We start from the raw sequence: 15958 nt of genomic DNA, 5'->3' as shown, positions 1-15958 counted from the left end.
TGAATCAGTTTCCACCACCCTTTCAGGTAATGCATTCCAGATCCAAACAGCTCGCTGCGTGAAAAAATTTCTCCTCAACTTCCCTCTGTTTCTTTTAACAACTATTTTAAATCAGTGCCCACGGGTTACTGACCCACATGGCAGTGGAAATAGTTTCTCCTTGTTCACCCTATCGAATCCCCTCATAATTTTGAAAACTTCTATTAAGTCGCCTCTTATGCTCCTTCTCTGCTCCAAGGAGAATAATCCAAGCTTCTCTAGCCTCTCCTCATAACTGAAGTCCCTCATTGCTGGTCTATCCTGGTAAATCTCCTTTGCGCCCTCTCCAAAGCCTTGACATCCATCCTAAAGTGTGGTGCCCAGAACTGAACACAGTCTCTAGCTGAGACCTAACCAGTGTTTTATAAAGGTTCATCATAACTTGCTGACTTTTGTATTCTGTGCCCCTATTTATAAATAGTCGTGGCCTCCTACCAACCTACCCGCTCACACGGTTCAGCGGTCTCCGAACCTCTCCATGTCTCCGACCCTCCCTACCATCGGTGGCCGGGCTTTCATCCTCTCTGCTCCCACACTCTGGAACTCCATCCCACGGTCCCTTCGCTTCACTTCCTCCCTTGCCTCCTTCAAGGCCGGTCTCAAGACCCTTCTCTTCGATTGTGCTTTTAGTCGCCCTCCCACCTCTCAGCCTTCCCTCACCCCTACACCACCCCTCCCCCATGCTCGGGCCCCGACTCCCAATGTGAAAGGCACCCTATATATGTAATTTTGTTATTGTTGTTGTTATAAAGCCTAGTATCCCGTATGCTTTTTTAACCGCTTTATCTAGCTGTCCTGCCACCTTCAAAGATTTACTTATATGCACCCCAGGTCTCCCTGTTCCTTCACCCCCTTTAAGATTGTACCATCAGCTTTTTTTGCCTCTCCTCATTCTTCCTCCAAAATGCATCACTTTACATTTACCTACATTAAACTTCACCTGCCACATGTCTGCCTATTTTACCAGTCTGTCTGTGTCCTCTTGCAGTCTGCTACAATCCTCCTCATTGTTTACTACTTTTCCCAGTATCATCTGCAAACTTGGAAATTGTATTTCTTATGCTCAAGTCCAGGCCATTTATATAGATCAAGAACAGCAGTGCTCCCAATACTGACCCTGGGGTACATCACTGCACACTTCACTCCAGTTAGAAAAACAACTATTCACCACCACTCTCTGCTTTCTGTCTCCCCGCCAATTCTGTATCGATACTGCCACTGTCCCTTTAATAGCGTGGGCTTCTGTTTTGCTTACAAATCTCTTGTGTGGCACTTTATTAAACTCCTTTTGAAAATCCATATAAACTACATCAACTGCACTAGCTTCATCCACCCTCTCGGTTACTTTATCAAAAAACATATCAGGTTTGTTCGACACGATTTGCCTTTAACAAACCCATGTTGGCTGTCCTTTATTAACCCATATTTTTCTAAGTGAAAATTTATTTTGTCCAGATTATAGTCTCTAGAAGTTTCCCCACTAATGGTCCTGTAGCTCAGTGGTTAGAGCACTCGCCTTGCAAGCGAGACACCTGGGTTCAGTTCCAGGCAGGACGAAACCTTGGGCAAGTTTCCTTACTCCACACACCTAATAATAATCCCTCCAAAACAAAGCATTAATAAATTGGTCATTTTCAATCCACGACTGTTTGTGGGACACTGCTGTGCTTAATTGGCTGCCGCGTTTCGCCCACAAATATACGGTCAATTCACTTTACAGCATATTCTGTGAAGCGGTTTGAGACGTCGAGAAGATTTGAAAAGTGCTATATCAAATGCAAGGATTATTATTATTATTATTAGTGACATTAGGCAGTTTTCTGTCCTGCGGTTCTGACCTCCTCAACCTCCCTGGCCTATCTTTCAGAATCACTGAACTGGTGCGTAACGTAGGCATCAGGTTCAACCCACAGTTATCCTTCCTAACCCACATCTGGTCCCTGACCAGGACCGCCTTCCTCCACCTCGTCCGAAATACTTGTCCATGCATTCGTCACTGCCTGCCTCAATTATTCAAATGCCCTCTTTGTCGGTCTCCCCAGCTCCACCATCCACAAAATCCAGCTGATCCAAAACTCAGCCATTCACATACTCACCCGTACTAAACTCCGTACCCCCATCACACCAGTCCTAGCCAGGCTTCACTGGCTCCGTATTGCCGAACAGATTGATTTCAGATCCTCACACTCATTTTCAAATACGTTCATGCCCTGGCACCTCCACAACCTGCTTACTCCCCAACCCACTTCCTGCTGCCTCTCCTCGACTGGCTCCAGCCTCCTGCATGTCCCTCGTGCCCTTCGTTCCACCATCGGTGGCCGCTCTTTCAGCCACTACGCCCCGAAATTCTGGAACACTCTTTCTCTATCCCTCTGCCTTACCCCTTCCTTCCCCATCATCAGATCAAAATTTCATATTTTATCTCTTTAGATAATAATAATAATCCTTGCATTTGATATTGCGCCTTATCGCATCTTCAAGACATCTCAAACGCTTCACAGAATTTACTGTAAAGTGAATTGACTGTATATTTTGTGGGCGAAACATGGCAGCCAATTGCGCATAGCAGTGTCCCACAAACAATCGTGGATTGAGTGACCAGATTACTATTTTTTAAAATATATATATTTATTTCGTTTTTGAAGGATTACCAGAATGAGAGTTGCCAATGATAATGTAGAGGCTAAAGAGAAGGTATGGTGTTTTGTTGGCTAGAAAATAACTCATTCTGGGTTGAATAAATCAGTCAATTCAGCCCAGATCAGGGATCAATCCTGAGGCCTTTCCAGTCCATATGGATTGTCTAATCATGGATAAAGCCACTGAACCATCAGGAGCGCTCTGTCCAATAATGATTTTAGCTTAGCATCTTTGAGGCTCCCAATGGCTCAGTAAATAAATACTACATATGTTGTAACACTGAATCATACAGGGCTCAATTCCTGGTGTGATATGAGTTAGTCAGTATCAGGCACAACAGTGGTGACATAGCTATAACTTGCCTTGGTATTTTTGGGTTAAGAAATTGACAAATTGATCACATTTCTATTTTTATACAGTGCCCTCTGCTGGAAAATATGTTTTTGTGCTGCTTACCTACACAGTCAATGGGTCTACCAACATTCACTATCCATCCCTTCTTAGCTCCGGTACTTATCTTAGCTCAGATACTCAAGGATTCCTGGTTTCTAGTTTTAAACTTAAAATACCTGGATGTCTGGCTCCTCTCCTGGTATTTGTTCAAAAAAAAGATGAAGAAAGCCAGCAGTAAGCATCACTGTATTTTAAATATGAGGCAGAATATGGGGTTTAGCCAAATGTAACTGTGAGCAAAGTAGCTTTATTACTTTGACCCTGATGGTTGCTGGGAGCACAGAAAGAGCTGAAGAAATTGCACTGAAGTGCCAATGTGGAGGTCACCTTAAAGCATGCTCTGGAGCTCAGAGAGGTTAAAAGAAATGTTTTCATTCAGAAAGTTATTAGAACAAGGAATGGTTTTCCACAAGTGGCTATTGATGCTGAGACCATCTGAACTTTTAAAAAGGAATAATATGAAAGGTTCTGGGGAAAGAGAGAAGACTTGGGATTAAAGTAGATAGCTCCAATAGATAATTATCCTTGCATTTAAGATTTGAGCTCGGAGGAGCTAGCAATGAAATGATCTACAGTGACTCAAAATGCCACCTAGTCTGAAGGTCTAAAGCAATTTTTTATTTACTTTGTATTAAAATTTAAGATCACCCCAAATTGTGAGAAATTTCTTAAATTTAGTCTTAATTTGGGAACCGGTTCATGTTTTAAGAACTACGGAATACCAATTTCCAAATTAATACTGTAATTTAAAAATTATGGACAGTTCTGTAGTTCTTATTTGAAGACAGAATGCTCTTACAGGGAAGACGAGGTAGAATTTCAGGCTCAAAGAGCTGAATTGACTCCATCTTGTGCTGTAATTTCTATGAGCCTAAGACGTGGTTAAGCATGTCTATACAAGGGAGAGTCATATTTAAATAATAATCATCCCTATATTAATATAGTGCCTTATCACGTCATTCAAGCCATCATATGGATTGATTTGCAAAGTATAGTGACTGCATTTGCAGGCAAACATGGCAGCTAACTTGCACACAGCAATGATCACAAACAGCCATGAAGTAAATGAATGACCGATGAATGAGAGGTCCATAGGCAGGAGAAGAGATGAATGCAAGCTGCATCTGGTATTTTGTGGAGTTTTGTTTTATTTCTGACATGTTGAGATGCTGTTGCGTCAGTCCAAAAATCTGCGCAGAGTTCCAGGGATGAAGTTTCACAGACCTCTGGTGTTTTTGTCAGAAAGCACTGAAAACAGATATATCACTGATGCTTATATATTTATTCCATTCAAATCAGCAGCAGCTATGGCTCAAACTATGGCTCTCAACAATACATTTTTTTGAAGACCTGTCTTTGATATCTTGGTTGACCGCAATGTTGATGGTTGGCCTTCTCATTGGAGGATAAAGCCGAACAGAACCGCTGGCTCCCACGGAAGTAGAAAATACGCGTTTGTTCCCCAGTAAAAGGGCAAAACGTTTCCTATGTGTTTGCGGTGCGCACAATTTCAATGGAAAAACAAGTCCATTACAACGGCAGAGCAGCATTTAACCACTTAGCTACCGAACTGCTTCAAATTGGGGTAAAATGTGAGATTCTGTTCAAAAAGATTTGTCAATTCCATGTTCTTGAAAACTTCACTTTGAATTCCTGTGTATTCATGTTGGAATAAACAGATCCACAGGTGTATAGCTGCACTGAAATGGTAAAGCTTCCAGCACCTCTAGGGTGACTGGCACTGGCATCCAACACATTATTGGTACAAGGCAGCGTTTGTGAGGTAAATGTCACTGCAGAAAGTCTCTTAAAAACTGGCTTGTGCTGCCCCATCTCATTGCTGTTAGTTCACTGACGACAGCAGATGGGGTCAGAAAGCAAGACACAAATGGCAAAGAAAATGAATGGAAAAGAATGCATATCATATAAGAATAACAAAAATCTAGGAAACTAGTACAGACTAATATACTGGCTACTGTATAATGAACTTGCACTTTGTTTTCTGCATTTATAGTTATTGGACACCGCCCAGTGTGCCACCTCTACAATAAAATTCCATCCATATTTTATTCTTCATAAACTACAATGGCAACTTGCATTCTTTTTGATCAGCCAGATGACTGACACATGCGGAAACTCATCACCATGAATAAGAGTATCCAAATCAAACTGAGAATTCCACGCATCCCACCTACATACAGAAATTCCAGAGATAAACTGTTGGAATGGAATGCGCACTATCTCCACGGAGGGATGCATTATGCTTCCCGAACTCCAGAAGGTATTAGGTGCAGGTTGGCAAGAGCCAAGGTTTGGGGACCCCAGAGTTTGGTAAAACTGCATAGCTTCCCACCGTTAGCACTTTCTGGCAAGCTTTCCTGCTGCTTGTCCAGCAAGGACCACCCTGTTAGGGCTTTAGCTTACAGGGTTATAGATCTATCACATGAAATAAACTTTTCAGAGTGCTTTATATTACATGAATAGAAAAAACAACAAATTGTATTTATATGATGCCTTTCACGTCGGGAGGACATCCCAAGGTGCTGAAATGAAATACAACAATACAAATTTACATTTATATAGTGCATTTCACATCGTGAGGATATGAAATGGTTGTTGGCAAAAAATACTAGTGAATGTTACAAGAAGAAATGAATGAATTTAATAGTATGTGTAGCTTCAGCGATGAAGTAGTTAAAGAAAGGGGAAACTTTAGGAATAGGGACTGGGGATTGAAGATTATATAAAAAATCTAGATTAAAAGAAAAATGTGGAAACATACACAGACGGACCAGAAAGCTAAAAATCAAAGATATACACATGCTGAAGCCATCAGAAGTAAAATGGAAAACACATGGAATGGAACACTAGAAGAACACAGAATCCTGGAGCAGTGGTCGATGGAGAGTTATGTAAATGATTGAACTGATACACAATAAAATGAGGAGCCTTGCACTTACCATTAACAGCAAGCCAAAAGTGAAAAGAAAGGAGGGAGGGAGACGCGGCACAAATGAAAGCCTTAGAAATGAATCTCAGATTCCATAAACATTTGTCAGTGGCACTAAAAGCATGACTGATACCAGAGATTTGGGGGGAATATCTTAATTGTAACTACAGCAACTTAGATTTATATAGGACCATTGATATAACTAGATATGAAAAGAAGCAGAAGAGTAGAACAAATAATGGTGCGTGTATATACAAGCTTTGGAGAGCTTTCAGCACAGATATATATGTGAGGCACTTGATTCAGAAGGAAATCATTTTTTTTACATGTTTCGATTTGGGGCATTGAATTTTGGGCATACTCATCTACATTTTTAAAATCGGATTGATTTCCCTTTATAAAAATAAAGGCAGAATATAAGCACATAAAAATATCATTATTGCAAGTGTGCTGGAGAGGAACAACCGCATGCCTATTAAGGAAGAGGTACAAAGTGTTCAGTGCTTGTGCGTGTATAAGAAAGCATGTGTGTGGATGGGTGTGTTACTGGTTATACTACTAAGTAGGCTGGCAGCATGCATGCTAGTATGAAATTGTTTACCCGCTATATGAAGTGAGTCATATTGCTTTCTGTTGCACATATTTCTGATTTAATAATAATATAATAATAATCCTTGTATTTGTTATAGGTCAATTTCATGTCAAGAGGATGTCTCACAGGAAATACTTACCAAGTAGAGAGACTGTGTATTCTGTAGGTGAACATCACTGTATAAGTTGGTCAAGTTACACATTCTCTCTGAGACAGGACATGTTTCAGCATATTGTGATTTAGGCAGGAGGAAGGCAGTTGAATATTCATTTCCACTGATGCATGAAACAATAATTTACAAAAATGAAGAGAGTAAAAGAGTGTAATCGATTAAACTCAGATGTAGGAATGCATTGATAAAGCCTGACATCAGGCTGTTATATCAACTCCACTCCCTTCACATTTCCTGCTGATCAGTTTGATTGTCACTGCATCAACCCAGCGAAGGTGAGATCACTCATAGCGACTACTTCACCTGCGACTCAATCAAAGGTTTATTGTGGGAAATTAAGATCTATGGTACTAAAATAGTATATAATTATAGAAATGGTACATGATTGTAGACAGCAGAAAGTTGAAACGAGATGGTAACTACTGTTTTTATTGGCAATGTTAAAGATGCAGCATTTGAAACGAGCTGAGCTCTACACACCTATGTGTGCAAACTCTATTTACAACAGGGACAAAGTAGATTTGTTCAGAACCAAAAAAAAACATTTCAAACATAATGCATCAGGAAAATTGCATCAACAGTACAAATCTGCTCACACTGCCATAGTTTGCCTCATGTGGCCAGGCTATTTCGGGCTACACCTTTCCTGTAGTATGGTCTGTCTGGCACTCTTGCCTCTAAATCAGAAGCTTGTGGTTTCAAGCCCTACTTCGGGACTTAAAACTCATACAGTCTATGCTCGCACTCTAATGCAGTGCTGGAGGTGCCCCTCATTGTGTTCGGATGAGACTAAACCAAGTCCTCGTCTGCCTGCTTAGGTGGATGTTAAAGATCCAATGCTTTCTATTTGAAAAGTGAAGGTGGAGTTTCTCCCGGTGTCCTGGCCAAAAATCTCCCCAATACAATTGGTCATTTACTTCATGGCTGTTTGTGGAACATTTTGTGCACAATCCACATTTGCCCACAAAACTATACTTCATAGTATTTCCTGTGAAGCATCCTCCTCACATGAAAGATGCGATACCAAATATAAGTATTATTATTATTAGGACTCAAAGCTCACAGCAACCCTAAGGCTAGAAAAATCCTTAATCAGAAAATTGGATGCGGAAATTTAATGGCCCCTGGGCTAGTTATTTTTACCATGTGAGGCTTTTCATGATGTGATGTGGGTATTTGGTTTGATCTAACAATAAGTTGAAACGTGTCCTGTTTCCAAGGGAATGTATATCTTGAGCAACGTATACAATAGTGAATGAACTGCTCAACCCACAATCTTCTGACAACCTTCAGAGGTGAAAATACTAGGGTGACACACACGGCATACTTACATTTATCTGAACAGTTGAAGAATGAAATTCATACAACAATTCACATTTATATAGCACCCTTCACGCAGGGTAGCGTCTCATAGTGCTTGGGTATTAGGAAAACTGAAGTACAGATTTGGATCACAAAATGGGAAACATTCTAGGACCTACAATGAACTGTTTTTTCAATCTGGTAACGAACCTAAAGAAAATGGGATTGAATAGAATTCGAGCCTACAGAAAGCACTTAATTACAGCTGTTTTCAAGCACATAAAATTAGCTGCTGTAGCTTCCAGTGAAACCAGATGTTACGTGGGTAATGGAGTGAGTGTATCAATAACCAGACTGATTGCGTCTGAAGGATGTGGCTGGGCCACGATTGCTGGCTGGGCGGTGGTGAAAGAGTAGCTTTCTCTCAAATCCTGGAAATATTTACATTATACTACTAACCAGTAAAAAGCCTCCCACTGCTCAGCTTCCACACTGCTTAGTAATTGTTACCATTGACTACAGAGAACTCCATTGGGCAATTCAACTTTCGGTAAATCACTCATTTCATCTGATGTGCAACATCAATGTGCTACAACAGTGGGGCGCTTTGAGCACTGTGACACAGTCATTTTAACAGTCATGAGTCAGCTGACGTCAGAGTGGAAATTCATGAAATTTATGACACTCAACTTCCTTTTGCCCCAGTTTCTGAATTAGCAAATCCAGCTCTCGTGGTCACCATTTTCTCATACAAAACATCCCAACTATTGTTTCCAACAGAGTTCAGCTGCTTGTCACTCTATGAATTACGTGAGGCAAACCCAGGCTCTTGGAAAGGTTCCCTCTAGTAGAGCTCTGCTCTTATGGAACATACTTTATGGCTGACTCTTACTGATTTGTTTTTCTGTTTCTTCATTTTTATTTTGCTTTTTTTAAGTATTTTTTGCCCTGTCTCTCTCAATCCCAGCTCTCCTCCCTTTCCCCTCCTCTCCGCTCCCACAAACGTAGATTGTCCTTCTATTAAAGAATGTTGGGAAAGGGTCATAGAATGGCCGCGGCAGATCTATTCTCTGATCATCTGTTCCACACCTTGAGGAAGTATACACGTGAGAGAGAAGGTAACAGAAAGGCATGAGAGGGAGTAAGGAGAGAGTGGGGACTTGTGGAGTATAAACACCAGTGTGGACTGGCTGGGCCGAATGGCCTGTTTCCATGCTGTACAATCTCTGTAAAGTGTCAAAACTACTGTTTCACCTCTCTCGGGCTGCTGCATCTATGAGTGACAACTGTCTCTGGTGAGATTTAATAATAATAATCCTTGCTTTTGATATAGTGCCTTATCACTTTGCTGAGACGTTTCAAAGTGCTTCACAGAATATACGGTCAAGTGAATTGATGTATATTTTGTGGGTGAAACGTGGCAGCCAATTGTGCACAGCAGCCTTCCACAAAGAGCCGTGGATTGAGTGACCGAAATTTGTATATATTTTTTGGAAGGGATTGTTATCCCTGGAAGCTATCCACCAAATGACTGACAACCGGGATCCTACTTACTGCTAGGTAAACAGAGGCGTGAGGAGTAAGGAAACTTGCCTAAGTATTTGCCGTGCCTGGGAACCAAACTCAGGTTCTTTCGCTTGCGAGGCGAGTGCTCTAACTAATACAGGACTCCTGTATTAAAAATCAGGATGTTTTGTATGAGAAAATGGAACCACGAGAGCTGGATTCACTAATTGAGAAACTGGGTATCATAAGTTTCATGGAACTTCCATTCTGATGACAGCTGACTCATGACTGTATTTCCAGTTGGAGCGGAGTTCTCAGGAGTCGGCATGACATACAGGAGACTCACTTTAAGTCTTCCGGAAGATGTTTTGGCACAAGTCCCTATTTAAGCTGACTTTATCCAAGAGCTGAGTTTTTAACATGATCCTGATGGCAAAGCTTATTGGAAACACCACTTGAACGCTTTTGCTTTGCTTTAAAGAAAGTGACACAAGACAACTGCCTGCCTTGTTACCAAAGTGGTAACACTCCAAGTCTTGAAACAAGATTCAAAGCTCTTATTTCAAACTCCAAATACACATCTCCTCAAGGACTTGGCTGGGGCATTATACTTCCACCTATTGTCTAACATTATTTTAGGCATGCTCAGTGAAAAGCAGATGTAAAGCTTGGACTCGTGAGGCTAACATATATTCACCCAAAGATCTGCCCAAAAGTGTAGCCACCAAATACATTGGGGGAGATGATGAAGATGATTGCACCTGCAGACCTGACAGCTCCTTGCTGTGGCCAGGAGAGACAGTTGGTGCAGGTCTTATGCAAGTCACACCACAACCGCCACAAGCAGCAATAAGACAGAGGACCAAAGCCCATAGATGTAGCAAGCAGACAGGAAAATGAGAGCAGAGAAAAATTGGCAGTAGAACATAGTTCAATGAAATGGTCTGCCGTGGAGATTGTTCAATGGTCCAAATGTCCTTCTCATGTTCCTGAATTCCTATGTTCCTCTGTTAGACGCATAAGCAAGGGCCTCAGTTATTTCAAAGAATAGCTTCCATCTCCATCTATCTTAATAAAGACAAAATGTCTATTTGTGTGATCTGTGTGTCCGCCAAGAATGTAATAACCGATTGACGTAGAGATATTTCTTATACCTCATCGGAAAGGTCTTGCAAGGGAGAGCATCATGGGCATATGTTTTTTCAGGGAACTCTTATCGTAGATGAGCTATATTCAAAAATATATTAAAAAATGCTTTAAGTAAGCCCCAAAAAAGGTATGCATGATTTTCTACCACAAAGTAGCAGCAGAGGTCACACACCCTTCTAAAGAGATACATCTATATTAATATAGACAAAATATCTTTCTGTGCATCTGTCTAACCGATTGACGTAGAGACATGATCTGGAGTCGCCCCACAGGAGTCCTCCCAAAAGGATATTTGTGCAAATATGTGAACAAGGGATGCAAATGAGTTCAGTAGCACATTTTCGTTATCTTAAGGGATAAAAATGCCTAAGAAGCGAAGATCCAGCCTGTCACAGACAAATAAAAATGTGAGATGAAAGAGACAAGGCCGATTAAATGAAACTGGCTGCAAGCATAGCTGCAATTGGTACAAGCTAGTACAGTGTAATTTACATTTATATAGTCCTTTCACATCAGGAGGATGTCTCAAAGCACTTGACACTGTTCGCTGGGTGCCGGAGCTAGAAAACTGAAGAGGGTGGGGAGAAGAAAGATGTCCAAAAGTCAGAGATATGTCTTGAACATGGGGAGGGGTGGGTCAAGTCAGAGGGGCTCCAGAATGGAGCCTCAGAGAGCAAGGTATAAAGATATTTTTCAACATTCCTTTGTTTTTGGTGGTTGGTATGAGCCCTGTATCCACGTTACCTGTGCCCTGTGTGCTTATTCTGATGCAGGACTCTCCAATTACCCCGTAAGCCAGGATCTGGCTTTCTCCTGCAGCCTCAATGACCTTGAAGCTGTACAATTTGTGAGCCTTTGAAGTAGACAAAAGATTCATAGAATTTTTAAAGGGTAACTCCAGGATAAGGTCCTCCAATGGCCTCACACCCATTTCTAAGAACTATTTTTCTCTATGTGCTGGCTGACCTCCCAGGCAGACCTGATTCCCATACTGTTTCTGAGGCTAGAGAACAAATCCACTTTTTTTTGGTTTAGAGTATCGGCTCACAGTGCCTCCTCCTGCTGTTTGTTACATTCATTGCTGTAACTGAAGGGAGGAGAGAAAGTTGCTGAGGCTGAGTGAGAAAATATCGCATTGCTATGGCCAGCTTTAGAAATACTGTGAAGGTGGCGGTCAAGCTGTTTAGGGAAGCAAATATTTATTTAAACAAATTAACTTAAAAGTCATAATTGTAAAATTACATAGAGGAGGGTGTGTTTTTATTCCTTATGAAATAATCCTTTTTAAGAACAGGCTGACTTCTTTATAGAATACTTTGACCCACTTATACCACATCCTGCATGAAGGACGTGACATCAGCGGTGCTTCCCATGCATAGGATGTAGTAAGTGATGTGCATCGTTTGCAGGAAGTGATGTCAACTGGGGGCCAGATTTTACTGTGCCCTGTAATAACAGGAGGTCCAAATTTACAGATCCAAACCGTAAACCAAATTAAAATGGAGCAGTCAGCCTATGTCAAGGCTTTGAGTCCGGAGAGTGATGTTTTCCAAGATCTGCCTCCAGTCTGAAGGCATTTAGGATGTTTAGTCAAATGATTAATCCCATCAATTTCAGTAATAATCCAGGATTCATAGGAGAATAGACATAGTATGAATGAATGAGCATTTTATTGTGGCCTTTACATCAAAATGATTCTCACTGTTCATAGTAATTACTTTTCTGCGCAGTGACTGACTGTTATTTCTGGGCAAACGGTGCAGCTGTTTATGCCAACAAGGTCTCACAAACAGCCATTGAAGTGAACGACTAATTTATCTGTGGGATTGTTGGCCAGGACACCAGGAGAAACTCTTTCGAAGAGTGCCATAGTATTTTTAAACATCCCTCTGAAAAACAGGTAGATAGGCTCTCAGTTTAACATTAAATTAGCTTTGCTTTTGGTACAGCATTTTATCACATCATCAAAATATTTCACAGGGGTTTTACTGTAAACTAATCTGTGCACAGCAATGTCCCACAATTCGACACTGAATGATCACATTTTTTATTTGGGGGATGGTTGGCCAGAACACCGGGAGAAAATCCCTTTTTTGAATAGTGCCACAGGATCTTAAAAATCCACCTGAACAGACAGATGGGACCTCAGTTTAGCATCTCATCCAAGGGATGGCACATCTGCAAATACAGTGCTCTCCCAGTACTGCACTGGAGTGCCAGCCTGGACAGTGACTTCAAGTCCCAACAACATCCTGACCCAGAGTCAGAAGTGTAACCACCTGACCCAGGTAGACACCTGTTATCGGGGATTCCTTACAATAGCAGTTCTTCAATTAAATACTCAAACATGGATGGATGGCGCCTTCAAGAGCAGTAAAGTATTATCTTAAAGTTGCATCCTCTTCTTAAAAAGTAGTGGACTTGCTTTTGTCCACAAGCACCTGATGCTTTGGACAATTATATCATCGTGTAACTTAAAACACGGTATCATTGTGGTGGAAAAGAGACCTGGCATCGTTGGCAAACCTACAAACCAATAGGGAAACAGTTTTTCAGGAAGGTATTGCCCCTTTAATAAGAGATGTGTTGGAGAAGTAGAGTGAACCAGAGTAATCTGACCCCCGGATGTGAAAACTACACTCCGTGTCAGTTTGTCAGTCATGCAGAATAATTGAGTGATAGTAGATTAACTGGAATTTTAATTAAACTAATCTGTGATTCTGCTTGTTCCCATCACTGTTTATGTATTTTCTGTTTGGTTTATGGGCTAATTGAAGAGCCACAGCTTTCTATTTTAGACACTGTAAACACCAAACATCCCAGTCTGTTCCATTTTAGCTGTTTATGCATGACTGTAACTGTAATAACGATGAACAGTTTGCATATTAATGGGCAAGGTGCAGACGTGGAGAGAGAAACCATTGTGACTAGCTTTAGTCCAGATTGTTAAAACGTCTGGTGACAGTTGAGTACTACGTGGAGGAATGTTTATGTACACTTTTCAGTAACGTTTGAAAACCTTGACTTTTGCACAGCAGCTTGTTACGTTTTACATGTTACTAAAAAAAAATCTCAGGGTTGCATAGGCTTCAACATGTAGATACAACACTCATTGCAATTGGCAGAAAATTCAGCTCAATGCAATACGGAAGCCTCCCTCCCCTCCCTTGTCATCTGCTCCACTCCAGCAACACCGAAACATGAGCAAAGCATTTAATGTCATGTATGTCAATTGGAGCTATTGCTATAGATACTACGCCCATAACCTCTGGAACTCTGCCTCAACTCTGCTTTGCCTCTTCACTATCTGTCTGGAAAAAAGCCAAAAAAGCTACCTCTTATGGTCACCTTCAACTTCCTCCGCTCATTTCTTCCTAGCTTGGTAACCAATCCCGTGCTTATGAAGTGCTTCATGGTATTATCCTACATGAAGGGTGCTATGCAAATGTCAGCTGTTCATATTCAGCTCCATTTGAAACTACTAACCTCGATAGCCCCTGTCACCCTGTCTCTGGATAGCCTCACTAGTAAAAGAGCTTTCAGGCACCTCATGCCAGGCTGATTCAATAGGTAGCGCTCTTCCCTCTGAATCAAAAGGTTGTGGGTTCAAGCCCCACATCGGGACTTGGAATCATATAGTCTAAGCTCCACGTGCTCAGCTCCAATGCTGGGGGTGTGCTGCATTGTTGGGAGTTCCCGTGCTTTGTATAAGCGCTCTGGGACGCTACATAAATGCAAGTTGTTGTTGACATTAATCAGAGTCCCGGCTTCCTGTCCAGGTGGACATTAGCGATCCCATGGGACTATTCAAAAATAGAAGGGAGTTTTTCCTGGTGTCCTGGCCAACAATCAAATAAAATTTGTCATTCACTCATGGCTGTTTGTGGGACAGTTTGTTGTGTGCAAATTAATTGCCACATTTGCCCCCCCAAAAAAAAACACAGTCACACCAATTTACAGCATATCCTGTGAAGCGCTTTGTGATAAGTGGTAAGGCAATATATCAAATGCAAGGATTATCATAATTATTATTACATGGGTGAACATGTGTTCCATATATCGCAATAGAATATTCTTTACATTTCTGATTCCAAATAATTTTAGAACAGTTAGAGAGATATGTAAACGATACAGTGTACAATGTAATCCTTGCATTTGAATATTTCTAAATCCACAGGGTTCTGAGAGTGAACGCAACCTCCTAAGAGAAATGCTAGTGTTAACTTCTTGCAGCTATTTCAAGGGTTAATAGAGAAAAGTTGGGTATATTTCACAAAAGTAATATTTAACTCTTCCTTATTCCACAGGTCCCGCTGTCCGATTCAGTGACTTCAAGGTCTCAAGGCCGGAGCCCCCACCTCTGATCGGGCAGCACACAGTGGAGGTGCTGAAGACCGTGCTGGGTTACAGCGAGAGCTATATCAATGAACTGCTCACAGCGGGAGCAGTCACCCAGCATGAACTGCACTAAAGGCTAATCTCTCTTACACAAGCAGTTTTGACCTTTCTGAGATCAATCACGTTCACAGTTCAGACAAGGCCTTTTATAATTGCAGAAATGAATCAAGGTAAATTTCTTTCCAGACTGTTGCAAGGCAGATCACTAGAACACTGTTAGTCTCAACGCAATGAATTACAAATTAAACCCCTAAAGATATACAATAATAAATACCTCAGCACTCCTAAATGTAGATTTCTTGTTGAAATGGAATAAAGCACTACCATGCACTAAGTGTGAAGGCTTGCAATGAGTATGTGATTTTACTACATTAAATTCACAACCAGGTGCTGTCTTAAAAAAAAGTTATAAAAATAATAATTCTTGCATTTGATATAGTGCCTTATCATGTCATTGAGTCATCTCAAGGTACATAATCAAGAGAATAATGTGGTGGCCATTTGCACACAGCAAATGAGGTAATTAATTGCCGTCCACCTACACATGGAAATTCCAGAGATAATGATAACAATAATCCTTGCATTTGATATAGCCCCTTATCGCGACATCTCAAAGCGCTTCAGGGAGAAACAACAAGAACAAATAACACTTGTATAGTGCCCTTCACAATGGAAAGACATCCCAGGGCACTAGACAGTCAGGGGATTTTGGCAAACAAGGGCGGGGAGTGAGGGAGAAGGGAGGATGGGGTAGGAG

The 15958-nt window shown here is 41.2% G+C and overlaps 1 protein-coding gene across 5 annotated transcripts in view; it reads left to right on the top strand.

The window, feature by feature from the left end:
- Positions 1–15542, top strand: part of sugct (succinyl-CoA:glutarate-CoA transferase) — a 206819-nt gene extending 191277 nt beyond the window's left edge. For all 5 annotated transcript variants that reach the window (XM_042331871.1, XM_042331868.1, XM_042331869.1 and 2 more), the window contains one exon: positions 15111–15542. In XM_042331871.1, coding sequence (XP_042187805.1) covers positions 15111–15274 — 164 coding nt within the window. In that variant the 3' untranslated portion in view covers positions 15275–15542. The remainder of the gene's footprint in view (positions 1–15110) is intronic.
- The last annotated feature ends 416 nt before the right edge of the window (positions 15543–15958 follow it).

Source organism: Callorhinchus milii, unplaced genomic scaffold, assembly GCF_018977255.1.
Source record: "Callorhinchus milii isolate IMCB2004 unplaced genomic scaffold, IMCB_Cmil_1.0 Scaffold2, whole genome shotgun sequence".
NCBI classification, from domain to species: domain Eukaryota; kingdom Metazoa; phylum Chordata; class Chondrichthyes; order Chimaeriformes; family Callorhinchidae; genus Callorhinchus; species Callorhinchus milii.
This window is presented reverse-complemented; position numbering and strand designations above follow the sequence as displayed.